The sequence below is a fragment of the Dendropsophus ebraccatus genome, chromosome 12, assembly GCF_027789765.1.
Source record: "Dendropsophus ebraccatus isolate aDenEbr1 chromosome 12, aDenEbr1.pat, whole genome shotgun sequence".
Lineage (NCBI taxonomy): Eukaryota > Metazoa > Chordata > Amphibia > Anura > Hylidae > Dendropsophus > Dendropsophus ebraccatus.
This window is the reverse complement of record NC_091465.1, coordinates 43,345,656-43,363,256: the sequence shown is the minus strand read 5'-3', so window position 1 is coordinate 43,363,256 and position 17,601 is coordinate 43,345,656. Positions and strand designations below refer to the sequence as shown.

At 42.8% G+C, this 17,601-nt stretch overlaps 2 protein-coding genes across 2 annotated transcripts in view; one reads left to right on the top strand and one right to left on the bottom strand.

The window, feature by feature from the left end:
- The window catches only part of LOC138768702 (transmembrane protease serine 4-like), a 42,581-nt gene extending 41,530 nt beyond the window's left edge, over window positions 1-1,051 (bottom strand). Inside the window, exon 1 of the mRNA XM_069946655.1 lies at window positions 911-1,051. Within this exon, the coding sequence (XP_069802756.1) occupies window positions 911-1,051 (141 nt within the window). The remainder of the gene's footprint in view (window positions 1-910) is intronic.
- The window catches only part of SMIM35 (small integral membrane protein 35), a 44,749-nt gene that overhangs the window by 24,367 nt on the left and 2,781 nt on the right, over window positions 1-17,601 (top strand). Inside the window, exon 2 of the mRNA XM_069947077.1 lies at window positions 16,748-16,858. Within this exon, the coding sequence (XP_069803178.1) occupies window positions 16,750-16,858 (109 nt within the window). The 5' untranslated portion in view covers window positions 16,748-16,749. The remainder of the gene's footprint in view (window positions 1-16,747; window positions 16,859-17,601) is intronic.

Here is a 17,601-nt window from a genome sequence, read left to right as displayed (position 1 = left end):
AATACACTGTACGATGTGGGTTACGGGTGTCTCTTCCATTACTTTGTGAGATATATCCCCCTCTCTGTTGAGATATTGAAAATGGTTTAAATTTGGCTCTGTAGGAGAAACTGTTTACACTATGGATATATGTGATTATAATTTATACCCATAATACAAGTTATATGATCTTGTGCTGGAGTATTTTCCTGTGTTATGTTTTAAGGATTTTAATGTTTAAATAAAGCATATACAGAGTAGCAGCGGAAAAAACTTTTGCTGGTAAGAAGGTGGGTCACCCCAAAAGGCAGGGCCTATATTTTATATATGTTTTAAATTTCAATTACCTCTAGTCTATCTGTGGTCAAACATATGGTAACCCTGTATTCTTCAAGCATAAATCATGCCAAATATCTACACCTGCTCTGGAGTAGGTGTAAATTTTTGCGGCAGACTCGGTTTTGTCGGATTCACTAAGAGGCCTGTGCATTATAGTAAATCCGGCAGAGTGCATTGGGGGAGGGGGGTTATGTTAGACCGGCAAACTGGTTGGCCAGTCTTGATTATTTGCCTCTTTTTATCTAAACTATCTTTCTAGGAGCCTCTTTTCCGCCTCTATTAATATTACTATTACACAGGAGCACACTGCGTTGGTGCTACTCACCTTCTGTCTGACAACTACACCCTATTATCAGTCGCTAACCTTACCGGCACTGACCCAGACATAGTGGGCAATGTGTCATGACTGAGCCAGATGCAGACCCTTCAATAGATCACATATTTTAGCTCAAATGCTCTAATTGTGACAAGATATGCAATTTTTGCTGGGTGTTCACCTGGCTCAGCAGGTGGGTGGCATGCTGCAAAGGTGACACAGGTGACTCTTCTGATCAGCTCTACATGAGCCTGTGTGGCCCCAGCCCCCTACTACCCAGCGCCTTTCTAGGTTCAAGTCCTTCTGTCTCTGTCGTACAGAAGCCCACCAGCGCTCTAATGCACTAGTCCAGGTACACAGGTGGAATGTTAAACCTGTAGGTGTATGCAGGCCGAGAACCATGATACTCAGCGCCATGATTATATCGTTCTTACAGTGATACTAGCAATATACTAAATTGTTTACACAGTGTTGCAATAGAGAAACTAAAGTTCATAATTTATTCATTTTCCCACAGTGACAATCCAGCGTGAGTGACGTATTTTAATGGGGATGTGTCATTTCTATACCATATAACTCTGAGATTGACCTCGTATCACCTCTACATTTAGTAACAGAAAGAAGCGGATAATAAATTTGGAGCATGTGTGTCCGTGCATGTGTCAGGGTGTGTAAGAGTGTGTCAGTGTGTTTCTCTATGTGTTTGTATGTGAAATATATATGGATTATAGGTCAGGATAGATGAAATGCAGGTTACGTGTACCATGAGTGATTGTATAGAAGCTCTTGTAGGACGAGTTTGGTGAGTGACGCATCACCCGACATTCTTTGTCAGACTCAGAGCCCCTCACGTGTCTGTATTATCCTCAGAGTGGAAATAGGTCAGAGGTGGATGTCACTGAGGCAGGTAATGATTGTCGATCGTCTAGTGTAGCCTGATAACAATTCTGAGTATTTACATGCTAATAATCATCCCTGAGCACCAGATCTGCCAATATTTCTTCATCTGCGTGAGTAACGTCTAGGACGTCTACATAGCTGCGATATTACAGAGTTGTGTGCCATGAAATACATTCCACATACCATAGGTTATCATGTATGCAACTGGCATAGCATGGGAGGCTGGAGAGAACTAACATCAGTAGCTTAGGCTCATAATAAGCATCACAATAAAATGCAAGTTTTCTCATTTTCAATTATGTGATCTTTAGGGCTGGGTTTCCACATACACGTATGGAATGCACTAAATGGGTCACTTGAGTGAGTGCCTCTACTCCTGTATTCTGCTATCATGGGTTCCCCCACCTTCACTGATCAGACATTGATTATTACCTAACCCAGTGTTTCCCAACCTGTAGCCTTTTGACCTATTGCAAAACTACAACTCTCATTAGTAGTTTTATGCTGGAGTGGTACCGGTTGGGGGACATTGGCCTAAGTCATAAAATAACAAAAAAAAACCTGTTAGGCTGGCGTCACGCAGACTCAGATTTACTAAAACTGTGTAATTCTTAGACAGTATAAGGGTAGGTTCACACTATGTAAAAATTACAGTTGTCTTTCATAATGATGGCCATCATTACACAAATAAGGTCCATTATTTTTGAACAACAGATGGCATTTGTACAACGATGCCCGTTGTTTTAAAAGGCGGATCTCATTTTTACATAGTGTGAACCTAGCCTAAAACTGTAAAATTAGACTAGACAGTCTTAGGCTATGTTCACACTAAGCCACTAAGTTTAATCTGTCATCCTTACATTCTTCTTGGGCTATGTTCACATATAGTACTTCCACCAGTCTTTTGGTCAACTAAAATCAGGAGTGGAACTGACGGGACAAAATTATGATGGAAAGATTTGTACAGCGTCTGTGTTTTTGACCCACTCTTGGTTTCGGTTGAAACTGACCAAAAGACTGACAGAAATACTATATGTGAACATAGCCCAAGAAGAATGTAAGGATGACAGATTAAACTTAGTGGCTCAGGGTGTCTGATAAATCTGTCTTTTTGTCAGACTGTGTAATATGTAAAGTAGCTTCTCTTCAGAAGGAAATCACTTGCTCTACAATGCCTTACATGAGCTAGCTTCTTTTTAAGTCAACCTTAGTCCTTTAAAGGGCTTTATCATTGTAAATTGTCTGCCAAGTCAGAATCTGTTCCAGAAGGGAAAGTTACCCATGTGCAGAAAGCTATTTTAGGATTCTTACCCCTTGTCAGTACAGAGCAGTATGGAGCCTTATGGAGCCTGACTCTTTTTTTCTAATTCAGAGCAGATAGTGGACCATGCTACAGTGCATCTTCTGCCCACTCGTTCTCCCGATTGGTACTGATCCAAATTTTTGGCATGTCTCTATGACAAGATGACAGTGAGACTTTAAAGGAGAACTCCGGGCAAGACCACTTTTTTCTAAATTCCCAGAGAGGAGGTGGGAGAAAACCTTCCACTTACCTAACTGGTTCCGGCACTGGTGCACGCAGTTCTCCGCTCTGGTCCCCAGCAGCTTCCTTGTCTAGCCACAGGACTTGGGGCGTGACCTTACAGGCCTGCTCAGCCAGTTAGAGGCAGAGGCAGAACACTGCTACCGCCACTGACTGGCCGAGTGGGCCTTGAACATCTTGTCTTTGGTCCCTTCTCACCACCAGAAAGCAGCAAGGTACTGGGAAGCGTCACACTAAGGCTGCATTCCGGAGTACATGTCCGAATGCATGTACCGGAGTCCCCCCGCGCCCGGACAGCATCTGTAATTAGATGCTGGGAGCAGGGGAGACTGTATTTAACAGCGCGGCGCTTATGAATACAGTCTCCCCCGCTCCCAGCATCTAATTACAGATGCTGTCCGGGCACAGGGGGACTCCGGTACATGCATTCCACGTCCGTGATCCGTCACGATCACGGAACGTGGGAATGCAGCCTAAGGGCACCAGCTCTGGAGCCAGGGAGGTAAGTGGATGTTATTTTTTCCACCTACCCCCTCCCCAGACATTTAGAAAAATGGTCCCGTCTGAAGTTATCCTTTAGGGTACCTTCACACGCACAGGATCCGCAGCAGATTTGATGGCCCAGTATTGAAGTTGTAGATTCAAATCCACACTGTCAAATCTGCTGCGGATACTGTACGTGTGAACTGCAATTCTGTCAACTGCAATTCACGTTCCAAACTGCTGGCGTTATTAGATAGCTATTAGGACAAGGATACACCTGGTACCTTTCATATATCTGTCTGTGCCTCCAGAATGTAGAACAATGCTTTTATTTTTTAGAATAAAGAGTCAAAGAGGCGTTCCCGAGCTCCTGAAGTCCAACAAGATGTAAAAAGTCCTTAGTTCCCGTCTCCCCCATACACACACCTACACTCCTGAACCTGCTTGGGACTCCAGTGCTTCCAGGTGTCAATTAAGCAAAGGGAGGGGGAGAGAAAACATTGCAGTTTGCAGTTATTCAGAAACTTGAAAAAGCCTCTTTGACTCTTTATTCACTAAAATAAAAGCATCTTTCTACATCCGGGAAGCACAGACAGATATATAAAAAGGTACCGTGTGTCTCCTTCACCTAACAGCTATCTTACAGTGTCAGCAGTTGGGAATGTGTATTACAGCTGACAGATTCCCTTTAAGGTGTGCCAGAATCTTGTACCAGATTTTATCTTTTATCTTACAAACAGGCTCACCTTAAATTTTATTTAGGCTAATAATACTTTGTGTACATTATATAGGTAACATGTAACATTCACAGTCCAAGTGCCAAGTGGGCATTATTATCTACTTCCATAGTACAGTTGTAAATATAAAAAACAACCTGCTTTACTGGGTGCTGCCAGCAGAGAGCAGTATATCTCTTCTAGAGAGCACATTCTCTGTGCTAATGTGGAGAAGGTAAGTAGATGGTTGGGACAGTGACATCGTTTCACTAGTGGCTGTTCAGACCAAGACTGGAATTAAACTTTTTAGAAACAGGTTCAATATATGTGATGTACAGTAGCAGCTGATAAGTATGGGAAGGCATGAGATCTTGAAATTACAAATCTATATAACTTTCTGACACCAGTTGATTTGAAAGAAAAAGATTTCCGCTGGACAACCCCTTTATCAGTGCAGTAATGTCCAAGGGGCACTGCCCTCAGCTTTCAAAGGGGCTGGACCTAAGTGTCCTCCGTGTTGAGGGCTGAGGAATGGTGACAATGCACAATTCATTTTGATTAACAAAATTTGCAATTTTATTCCAGTAGCTGAACCAACCAAATGTGTAAAAGCTTTTATAATATAGTGTTACAAAGTGGCAACATCAGGGATGGGCATGTCAGGGCGATGCCCGGGCACTTTTTCTACATGATAGGGTGAGGCAATACAAAAGAGTTTAAGATATTATATGAGATGCTGGAACTGAGACGTGGATGGAACTTGAATGAAATGACTCACCATATTAATCAGTCAAATATTCCCAAACCACTTTCTGCACACAGACAGCTGTCAGATGCCACACCATGACATACATTATTCCCATGATAATCTCACAGCTACTGTCAGTGCACCTGTGTGATCGATAGTAGAGATGAGCGAGTACTAAAATGCTCGGGGGCTCAATACTCAAGACGAATATTTCCCGATACTCGGGTGCTCGTTTCAAGTAACAAACCCCATTGAAGTCATTGGGAAACTTGAGCATTTTTGCAGGGGACCAAAGCTCTGCACGTGGAAGGTTGCCTAAAAACCTGGAAACCTCAGAAAATCATGGAAATACCACGGAAATGGACCAGAAACAGCAGGGGCAGCATGTATGGATGCCTCTGGGGCTGGCTAATCGCACCATTACGCCAAGTTATGGGCAACAGCCGGGTGGTGGCCCTCAGTACAATTTTGCTAACTCAGATCAAGATGGGCAAGGCACATTTGCTGGCACATGTTAGGAAAGCACCCAACTAGGTGCAACGAAGCATGGCAGTGACAACAGATCCCAGCCAGCCAAGAGAATGTTAGCAACAGGACAAATTGACTACTGACGGCTGCACTACAAGTCCAAGCCAGCAGCCAAGAGTATAAAAAAAAAATGTTTTTAAAAATTTAAGCCCTTAGAAGGACTGTTGGGTTCTTTGTGTCGGATTCCTGTCTAACTGTACACTAATTCCCTGCCTAACACTCTCCCTGACAGGCAGCAGCTCTTTCCCTATGCTCATCCATCTTGCGTCGGACATGAGCACCGCGGGACCTGATTCTTATCTGCCCAGGTCATCTGATCTGGCCAGCCAATCGCTGCTATCGACATGTAGGGTTTCCATGTGATGCTACAAGCTCCCACAGACTCTCTTGCATGATGATTGGCTGAAAAAAAGCCGCCAAACATGCAGTAAGAGGAACATGCCATTGTCTCCAGTATCGCAAGATGCTCGTCCGAGTAACAAGTACCATCAAGTACCCTAATACTCGAACAAGTACCAAGCTCGGACGAGCATGCTCGCTCATCTGTAATCGATAGCAAGGAGAGGGCAGTACTACACAGCACTGCTCCTGTCACAGAGACACTTTAGAACAGGAAAGATAACTCCGTCAGTGTCAAAGATGAAGTGGGTATTTTCTGCAGGAGTAAGATGTCGCTGGAGGCATCAGATCAGGGCAAGTGAATATGCTTTTATTTTTATTTTGAAAGCTCCTCAAGTCATTTTACACATAATACTTCTTAAAGTGAACATTGCATACAGTAACTGTATGAAGTGCATGGCTATGAATGTAGTATACATCTGGAAGAGTGTGTGTTCTGTCAATCATGGAGCTACATCTGTTTCTCTTTGCCACCAACAGTTGTTTATACACAATAAATGCAAGGGTCATAACTCCAATGTAAGCCTGCACATTTATCATGACTATATAATGCACAGAACATGAGCATTTGGGTTATTACGCTGCTGTCCTAACAATGTATAAGTCTCATGCTGACCCTTATTTTTTGTGCTTAAGTTGTTTAGAAAAGCAGTAATGCCACAGTCGCCTTGCTGTTAATGTATGAAGTTCATTTACTGAGTAAGGACAGAAAAAAGGATCATTATGTTTTTGTACATCACATTTACACATGCAGTTTTTGATGCAGTTTGTTAAGTCTTAATCAGGATTTGAATCAAAGAAACTGTGCAAGGCTATGCTCCCACTCCGGGAACATATCGGGTAATGGCGGCCTTTTTGATCATTATTGGCTGCCGTCTATGTTACAAGACTGACGTCTTCCCAGATATTTTCCAGAAGTGGAAACCTAGCCCATAACTATATAAAAATGGCATGTGTGGTTCTTTACAAGTATATTTGGCCTAAAAATCAGCTTTTAACCCATAGACGCATTAGGACGTTATAGTACGTCCTGGCAGGAGGTTACTATCCGCACCAGGACGTACTATAACTTCCCGGCTCCCGGTGCTCACTGTTTACGTAAACAGTGACCGGGAGCCGAAACTAAACTGTCAGCTGATAGCTGACAGTTTAGTGTAGCTGCTGCTGGAGCCCCTGAAGGGCTCCAGTACAACCAATCACCGGCATCAGAGGATCGGTAACGATCCACGTATGACGGTGAAATAAGCAGTAAACCCCCGGTCCCGGTCTCTGCCGAGTTCCGGGATCCGGGGGAAGCTGCTGCCACGCCGCCCCCGCCCCCGCTGCCGTGTGTTTCTGATCCCCCCCAGGTTGCCGTGTCATGTGTCCTCCGTACCCCCCCTCCCGTGTCCTGTGTCCTCCGTACCCCCCCTCCCGTGTCCTGTGTCCTCCGTACCCCACCACCTCCCGTGATGTTGTGTCCTCCGTCCTCCCCTGATCCGTGTCCTCCGTTCCTCCCCCTCCCTTGATGTATCCTCCCCCGATCCTCCCCCTGCTGCTGTGCCATTCCGCCCCCTATCCATACCACCCACCCACCACCGCCGCCGCTGCTGCTCACCGGAGGTTCACAGCCGTGGTCACTCCATCCCCCTCCTCCTTGCAGCATCACTAGATCGCCGGATCCCGGAGCTCAGAGTGTGTTCCGGGACCGGGGAGCCAGTGCTGCAAGGAGAGGGAAGGAGCGATCTCTGCTGTGACCCCCTCCTGCTGCAGCAGCATGTACCAGCGTCTGTGTAATGACGCTGGTACATGCTGCTATATACTGTGATTGGCAGCTCTGTGATCAGAGCTGCCAATCACAGTATCTGATCATGGATGCAGGCTCTGATCCCTGACTTTGTGAGGAAATCAGAGCCTGCATCCATATATTGTAAAAAACACACACACACACACATATAATAAAAAGTACCCCCTCCCCTGTGATCTCCCAGTAATAAGGGAGATCAGTTAGTTAGTGTCCGTCAGTCAGCGTCCGTTAGTAAGCGTCAGTCAGCGTCCGTTAGTAAGCGTCAGTCAGCGTCCGTTAGTAAGCGTCAGTCAGCATCCGTTAGTAAGCATCAGGCAGCGTCCGTTAGTAAGCACCAGGCAGCGTCCGTTAGTAACCATCAGTCAGCGTCCTTTAGTAAGCGTAAGCGTCAGTAAGCGTCTGTCAGTATCAGTCAACGTCCGTTAGTAAGTGTCGGTGTCAGTAAGTGTCCGTTAGTAAGCGTCAGTATCAGTCAATGTCCGTTAGTAAGAGTCAGTCAGCGTCCATTAGCAGGTGTCAGCAAGCGTCAGTCACCTTCTGTAAGTGTCAGCCAGCGTCCATTAGTAACAGTCTGTCAGTGTCCGTTACTGAGCATCAGTCAGTGTCAGTTAGTTATCGTCAGTCAGCATCCATTAGTAAGTGTAAGTGTCAGTCAGTGTCCGTTAGTAAGTGTGAGTAAACGTCAGTCCGCGTCCGTTAGTAAGTGTCAGTAAATGTCCGTGCATTTACTGCTACAGCAGTAGTGCACACAGACATAGGTGCTCCTTCTCTTCTGAACCCTGTTGTGCACCCGTACAATAATTTACATTCACAAATGGGGTATTTCCGTACTCAGGAAAAATTGCTTTACAAATATTGGGGGGCTTTTTCTCCTCCAAGCTTTTGGAAATTTGAAAAATTTGGGGTTTCACCAATGCATAAGTGTGAAAAATGTGATTTTTCATTTTCACGGTCCACTTTTGCAAAAAACTGTGAAAAACCTGTAGGGTCCAAATGCCCACTGCCCCCCTTGTTACATTCCTTAGGGGGTATAGTTTTCAAAATGGGGTCACTTGTGGGGGGTTCCCACTGTCTCGGCACTAGGGGGGCTCTGTAACTGTAACATGGTCTCCTACATTTATTCCAGCCAAATCCACACTCCAAAATTTAAAGGGTGCTCCCTCTCTTCTGAGCCATGTTGTGTGCTTGTGCAACACTTTATGTCCAAAAATGGGGTATTTATAAAAACTGCAGATTCAGAGGAATAAATGTTTTATTGCATTTTACTTTTTATAGCTGGTTTGGTATGAAAAAAATAGGATTGAATTGCAATGTCTGCAAAGAAAGTGGAAATTTTTACTTTTCACACCTACTTTGCAGTTATTCCTGTGAAATGCCTAAAGGGTTAAAAACTGTTTTAAATTTCAATTTGAATACTTCAAAGGGTGAAGAGTTCAAAATGGGGGGGATTATGGGGGTTTCTAGTATACAGGCCTCTGGAATATGCTTCAAAACTGAACTGGTCCCTAAAAAAATCTGAGTTTAAATTTTCACAAAAATTTAGAAAATTGCTAATAAACTATTACGGCCTCTAAAATCCTAAAAAAGTTAAAGCATGTTCACCAAATGCTGCCAACATAAAGTAGACATGTTATAGATGTGAATTAATCAATAACCTTTGTGGCATAGCTATCTTCCTTATTGGCAGAGACTTTCAAATTTAGAGAAATGCAATTTTTTTCAATTTTTCACAACATTTTGGAGTTTTTCACAAAAAAAGTTAAAGGTATCGGCCCAAATGTACCACTAACATAAAGTAGAACATGTCACGAAAAAACAATCTTGGAACCACAAGGATCGGTAAAAGCATTCCAGAGTTATTAATATATAAAGTGACACATGTCATATTTGAAAAATTTGGCCGTGTCATAAACACCAAAACTAGCTGTGTCCCCTAAGGGTTAATACATTCACTTTGCATTCTATTTATACAATGTAGTAGTATAGACAGAAACATTGTTATTATCGATAGTAAAGTTGTTGTAGAAGTTTCTAAACGCCCATAGTCATGTAACTGCAGCTGTTGGATGTCACCATGATACCAACTGACTTTCCACACTCGGAGACATAACTTATTTTACTGTGTTGAGAGCCCCCTAGTGGATAAAGATAGGAATAGCTAGTAATAGTTATTTCTTGCACTTAGAGACATTTAGGGGGCCTATTTCACGGAGCGATATTTGGCCGATTCAGCCGATTATCGCTCCATGGAATAGAGACAACGATCAGCTGATGATGAACGACTATCAGGTTGTGCAATAGGCTCAGTAAACGAGCGCAGATCTAGCAGATCAGCGCTCGTTTACATTATTGATCGGGCCCTGGTCGGCTCGTGGAATAGCACCCTTACAATGCATTCTTAAAGGGAATCAATGAGCCTAATCGGGCTGATATGGTTCCCTGAACCGCTGTATACAGCTCCTGCTGCAGCTGTGGCACATACTGACCACACCTGCAGAAAGAGCTGTATAACCAGGAAAAAGGACTTTAATCCCCCGTGCGAGAGAGGCGGGGAGGTGGTCATCTGGGCGGTTCCCCGCCCGTATCTAGTCACCGCACTCTGCCTGTCAGCACACTCCAGGGGATGATTGACAGGCAGAGAGGCCAGTAATGGACCTCTCTGCCTGTCATTCATCCTCTCGGAGCCTGCTGCCCTCAGTACCCCATAATGACAAAGTGAAAAGAGAATGTCATTATTGATTAGAATGAAAAGGAAACACTAACGTCTTTGACCTAAGTTTTCAGACTCTTTATTCAGTACTTAGTTGAAGCACCTTTGGCAGTGATTCAAGCATCCAGTCTTCTTAGATATGTTGCCACAAAGTTTGCACAACTGGCTTTTAGGATTTTCTGCCATTCTTCTCTGTAGATTTTCTCAATCTTCGTCAGGTTGGATGGGGGTGATCAGTGGAGCCATTTCTAGTTCTCTTCAGAGATATTTGATTAGGTTTAAGTCAGGGCTCTGTCTGGGCCACTCCAGGACATTCACAGGGCTATGTAGTGTACTGTAGTGTATCGCCTGTGTGCTTAGTGCATTGCACTGGGTGTATTGTCTTGTTAATAAACTTCCAGCTCTGTTTGAGGTCCAGAACATTCTGGATCAGGTTTTGAATTGTGATTTTTATTTTTATAGCTTTACTCATGTATGTACAGAATGCTAAATGTCATGCTATGTCATTCATTTGTATTTGGTCAATCTGAACCTGTCAAACAAGGCAAAAAAAACCTTGAATTCTACAGGTGCACTACACTAGAATTATACTGTAATACTAGTGTATTCATATCAATATCAGGGAGAATTTATCAACTCCGTACATAAATGTTGTACATTTTTACACAAGCCCCTAGTGTTCACAGAAAGTCTCTTTTTTGCCCTTTCATACCGGCTGTGCCAGTTTTTTTTTTTAAGTAAATTGGACTTATTACAAAGGGGACATGGCCTAAGCTTCCGCCCTACTGACATGGCGTCTGCCTCCATGGTTATGGCTGAAATCAAGCTCGGAGCTGGCATAGATTTCAAAGTGCGGCACATAGCACAGCAGCTGAAGAGTGACATTTATTAAGAGGGTGTGTCTCGTAATGAAGCTGTTGAGTAAGAAGCCAGAAGGTTTGATACAGCGGGCTTATACCCCTATTATTTTTCTGTCAAATAAGAAAAACAACACCCTGAAATGCTGCAGATGTAGAGCTGTATAATTACATAGAACAAGGAATTACCATAACAATAGCTATTTTTTTATTATAATTTATCTTATTATTTTTGAGACAAAAAATATAAAAACATCAATACAAATATCCTTTCACCTTTACATCATCCAATTATCCACAAATAACATTTCCCTCCACCTCCCTCCCCCCTTCCCTACCCCCCCTCCCACCCCCCTGCCAAGAGAGTAATACACAACAAAATTATCTCATATAATATTTCTCATATTTTGTCATACATCTTTCTCATTCTTTAATATTTGGAACACCAGGAGCCATCCATCCTCTTGCAATAAGTAATCTAGCATAGAACAACATTCTGATTATTTTTTGTCTTATTTTTCTGTTTGCTTTAACTTCCAAGGTTCCTCCTAGTATACTTATCTTTGGCTCCAGTTCCACTACCACTCCTGTTTGTCTCTGAATATTATCATGAACCTGGAGCCAAAATTTTCTTAACTCTGCACATTCCCACAGCATATGCATAAATCCAGCTTCCTTTTGACCACATTTGGGACACTCATCAGTTTCCCTTTTCTTCATCCTATATAAGAAACTTGGGGTATAGTATAAACGATGAAGGATTTTAAATTGTATTATTTGAAAGTCCATGGACGCTGAAACCATCTTCATATTCTTCAGTATATTATCCCATTGATTTTCCTCAATCCACCCTATATCTTCTTCCCATTTTTTTTTTTACTTTTCTTACTATATTCCTGATCTTGCCTTAAATTATTATACATTATTGTACTATATGTATTATACAATCTGATATATTCAAACCAATCTCCCTTATGTAGATGAAGTCTCCTCTCAGTTCTTCCCAACTTTTAATTTTTCCTCCACTAATTATGTCTTTAATTTGGTTTATACCTGCCTCCCCTAGTCTCTTCAACACTCCTAATTTATAACAATAGCGATTTGGGAAGAAGTACAAAATAAAATATTTAAAATTTCACTTAAAACATTAAAAAAAACATTGTAGGTAAGCAGTCAAAATGTCATATTTAGCTTTAGCTATTGTTCCCTGCTCACTAATGCTGCAGGGTCTTATTTCCCAATGACAAAATATACAAGCCAAAAATGACTACTGTTTCTTACCAACAAAAATGTTGCGATATTTTTGTTCTTACTGTGGAGGTTGGAATGCTGTGAGGTAATGCCACTCCTTCACCACAAAAAGAATAGAGAGATAGCAATGCTTCATTCCCTTATAGGGTATTTACCTTAATATTTGACAATCACCAGAGATGATGTCACTGAAATAATTGCTAGATTGTATTCTTTGTGTCAGTCAGTCTATAGTAGGAATAGGCAGGCTACTATATAGTCAATATAAAAATATCCATATACAGAACACATACACTATGCATGTACTGGGATCTTATGGCACACTTATTATTAGTAAGCTCCTGAGATGAATATGATATCATGAGTTGCTTCTGGATGTAAATGGCAGAGCGCAAAATAACATGGATGCTATTAACTTCAATGTAAGGGGGATGTAACAGACAGCGAGTGGGGACCTGCTGTGCTACTCAAATGGTTTGGTTTCGGGTCAAACCGTCTTTAGGTCTTCACCATTTATCCCCCTCCAGGAGGAATAAGCTGGACTTCTGCAGCTGGAGGGCACCAGGTGGCTCCACAAGTGTGGTCCTTGTGTGAACAGCATATGGTTCCTAAAACCCAGACCGAGTCAGTGCAGGACACCTAGGAACAGGCTGAGTATATGTAGTCAGCAAGCCGGGTTGTCAGTAGGAGAGTCAGCACATTACCTTGGATAAGACTGGTATTGTAGTCAGACAGGCAAAAGGTAAGGGCAGGTGGTTTTAGAGGCAGATCTGACAATTTGAATTGGCAACTGGAGAGGCACACGGTACAGACAGGAATAAGGTAGAAAGTATAATTTAAAGAACAGGCACCGGTCAGGATACACAGAGAATTTATTTTTACTTTGAATGCAGCAATACAATAACACTCAGGCAGGGAAGTGATTCTGGATTGGCAGATGTCAGTAGCAGCCTCTATAAATCCAGAGCAATTGGCTGTATGCACACCATAGTGGCCAGAAGTGTCATTGCAGCAGAAGGAGGGAAAAGTAGCCCGAAGACAAGAGCAGCCCCAGGACGTCAGGACATCGCTGCCACTGATGGGTTCCACCTTGAAGCTGGTGTCCTGGGAGAAGAAAAATTAGTGACCATACTGCCATATGGCATACAGCCAGGAATTATACACGAGTGATGGATATATCCTGAAGTCCAGTTAGGACCTATGTCTGGTGTCTGTTGCGGCTTGAGAACTACTAGACCGTGTGGATCCTCACCCTCCTGTTCTTTGGGTGTTGGGGTGCCTATATTTGTATTTTCCTTGCGTCATATTATCTGGTGCTACCCCTTGACGTGTTTCCCCATTTTATGAAGCGGTAAGGAAGGACTCAATAACTTTTATTGTCTCCTCATCCCTTTGTGTTTATCCCCCTGTCACATTTCTCCTCTCCAGCGTTGACTTGTCTTTACTTTCATAGGGTTTCCCAGGCAGAAGCAGAAAGTTTTTGAAGCGTGATGTGGCAAAGATCTCCTCCTCTATTCTCCATTATCTTTATCTTCTATTATTTTTATCTTTGTGCTGCATTTTAACCTCCATACACCACAGCCATCAGCGTATATATATATTTCATACAGATTGTACCTTGCAGAACAATAGACTACTCAGAAGAAGAGAGGCAGGCAGTGTGGCTGTTCTGAAAGAAATTATCAGTATGAATATACTGTGGTCACACCAGTGCCCCTGAATCAACAAAGTAACCTCCAGTTTCAAAAAAGTCATAAACAGCCATAGCCATAGGCTGTATCCCAGTTTTCCAGGCGGTCCTCAGGCTATATTCACCCTCTTCACGGAGCAGACAGACAGCGGGAATCAAAAGCCGAGAGTTCAGGTTCATACGAACCCGAACCTTGGCCAGTTCGCTCATCCCTACTACTAACCCCCGGTGGGGCACAGATAGGCAAACTACTCTGAGCAGCCCTAGTTGGTTAGCCCACATTCATCTTCCTTCATATCACTCTTCTCACTAATCTTCTTGCTGGTTCACACTAGTAAGTCATGTAGAGCAGCTCACCTACATCCCACACACATCAGTAAAGGCAGCATCATAGTTGGAGCAGGAAGGCAACCGGCTTGGCATAACCTATGCTCAGAACAACCCCAATCTGTGTCGGACTGGCCCACCAGAGTACCAGAGGATCCTCCCGTGGGCCCCCAGCCTCAGAACCTGCAAAAACACTGAGTGACATGTTGTTTCTCACTGGTTCTTCATTGGTGGGCCCCCAGGATCATTTTCCCTGGTGGGCCCCAGACACCCCAGTCCGACACTGACCCCAATACCATACAAGTGCTAAAAAGAAGTGTCAGTGTTTGATAGGTAGAGGAGTGTAAGGCACCCAAGTTACAGATTGGACAAGATAAAGCAGCACAAGAATATAGTTAAACCTTCAATACCTTTAACTGTGTACTGACAGTAGGGGAGAGTGAGACACCAAGTGGTTAAAGTAAAAAATGGCATCCTTCATGCCAGAGTGTGACACCTGACAAAGATATTTTGTGACAGGTGGAATACAGACATAGTGGCACGCCTCTTCTGGAATACTACACATGGTACCCCTAATCTGCCCCTGCCAACCCCCGTACCACATAGAGTAGCCCCAACTACTGTCCTCCTCCAACTAACACACACAGCTGTGAGAGGAATGCTACACTGGTGCTGACTGTCCAATCCCCCAGAATGACAGACTATAGGCCACTGACATGACAGGCCAGACAGAGCAAGGCTTCTCTTAAATCATGAGTGGGTCAAAAAAAATATTATTCTGTATATGTCGGCTTGTTGTAAAATACCTTTTTCAGAGAAGGATTATTCAAGCCTATCGGGGGAGATTTATCAAAGGGTGTAAAATTTAGACTGGTGCAAACTGCCCACAGCAACCAATCACAGCTCAGCTTTAGGCAGTGCTGAAAGGAAAGCTGAGCTGTGATTGGTTGCTGTGGGCAGTTTGCACCAGTCTAAATTTTACACCCTTTGATAAATCTCCCCCACCATATCTAATGTTTTATTTTGTATCTAAGCCTGTCATGATACAGTTTGATACAGTGCCAATGTATCATACATCTTTAATCATGATAATTGACTGTGTGCTGCTAAGACAGTGTGTATTTGTCTACTTGTGTATCTAATCCCATGATAATTCTGGGATTACATATAACAAATAAATTGGTATCAAAACGATAGTTTTTAATTGGACTTTGAAATCCATGCCATGAAATAAATAGAAGTGAGCATCTGTAAGGATTGTGCACTTCCTAGTCTGAACAGGGCAAAACTGCACCCAAAATCGCACTGAAATCTGCAGCATCAAAAGTCACATGAAACCTTGGATATGTTTTTCTGTATTCTTGCTGTGGGTTCCACACTGGATTTTTCCAAAGTAAACATTTTTTGTGTGTCAACCATCTCGAGGATTCCCTAATGTATACCTCCAACAGAGGATTCTGGCACATATAGTGTCGTGGTTGGACTATAGGTTACCATGTTAAAGAAACACATACATAGCAGTATACAGTTTTTTCCTTGCTTTATGCCTGTGTGCAGGTGGAAAAACCTTTCTAACTTGCACTGTTACAGTGACAATAGGGAACTCTACATCATTGGATGAGTAAGGTCTTGGGATACATTCAATATATGGTATATGAACATATTTTACTGTAACTTGTCTGTATCTGGTATTTGGGAACCCAAACTGTTGTGACCATAAGCTGCTCCTGCCAAAATGGGAACTAATTTTATTGCATGAGATGAGTAAAATACATGAGTATTATAAATGGCATATGACAGGTGGGGGCCCTGTTACAGAATTTGCTTTGGAGCCCAGGAGAATTAACGCGAATCAGTGCCAGGATCCTGGTGTCGCTGTCCTTTTTTTTTTTTTTCTTTCTTTTAAACGCCACCCAGTCCGTGATGTGGCTCCTTAAGAATCAATGGAGCCGTGTCACAGAGGGAAGGGTATATGGTCACACTGCATGGCAAAAGAACTTTGCCGAGTGTGGCAACTGGGCAGCCTTTCAAAAAAAAGGACAGCGCCAACGGGATCCTGGCACTGACACCAATTTACTAATAAAAAAAAAAAAAAACAATGTACCTTATGATACATTTGATGTAAGTCTCTCTGGCTATAAATATATTACTTATATTCTCTCCTTTCTCTTGTAGTCATGGTGGATGCTCTTGGTGTAGTTTTGGGCAGTAGTCTGACAGTAATGCTTGGAGCCACAGCCCTGTACATCTTGATTCGCTGGTATCAAAGTGGACGTTGTTGCTATGGTGAGTATTGTCTTTGCTTTGGACTATTGCTTTGTAAAACTTATTAAAGGGGTTATCATGCCAAGATGTTCTAATACTTGGAGCCCTGGTATTAGGCTACTTTCTGTAGGGGCCTGACAGCAAACGTTCAATTTACCAAAAGCCCCTCTATAGGAGAAATAAAACATTACACCATTTCTATAAAATCAATTTCCTCTCTGTGTAATACAAATACAGGCGTTATTCTCCAGACCAAGATACGTGTTTTCTAGGCTCGATAGATGAGGATCCTGGGGATACCTTTATTAACTCGAAATTTTCTAAGGGTATTTTCACACGTGGCATTTCAAGGGTAATATTGAAACTTGTAGTCCTTTATCCAGATAACAAAACAAGTTGCTGTTAACTCATGGCTGCCCGTACGTGTGTACTCACAGGGACAAGAGAGCATCAAGGTATCTACCATTTTCTCCTGGTCTAGGAAAGTCTTTAATGGCATCCTTCACTGTAGCCTAATTGTGATTATGCCATTCCATTTCCTGAATACATGTGTAGGACATAAGAATCTGACAATAAGACAAATGGTATTACAAAGTAGCCTTATAGTGATCAAATGTGCTGTTTATACACAATATATTGGTGGACTAAAGGGGAAGTTATACAATAGCATTTACAGCAATTCCCATGTGGATGTGGTTGACCCGGGTGATTATGAGGAAGCACCTTCCCAATGGTTTCTCTTTTATATTGTTAGCAGATAGACA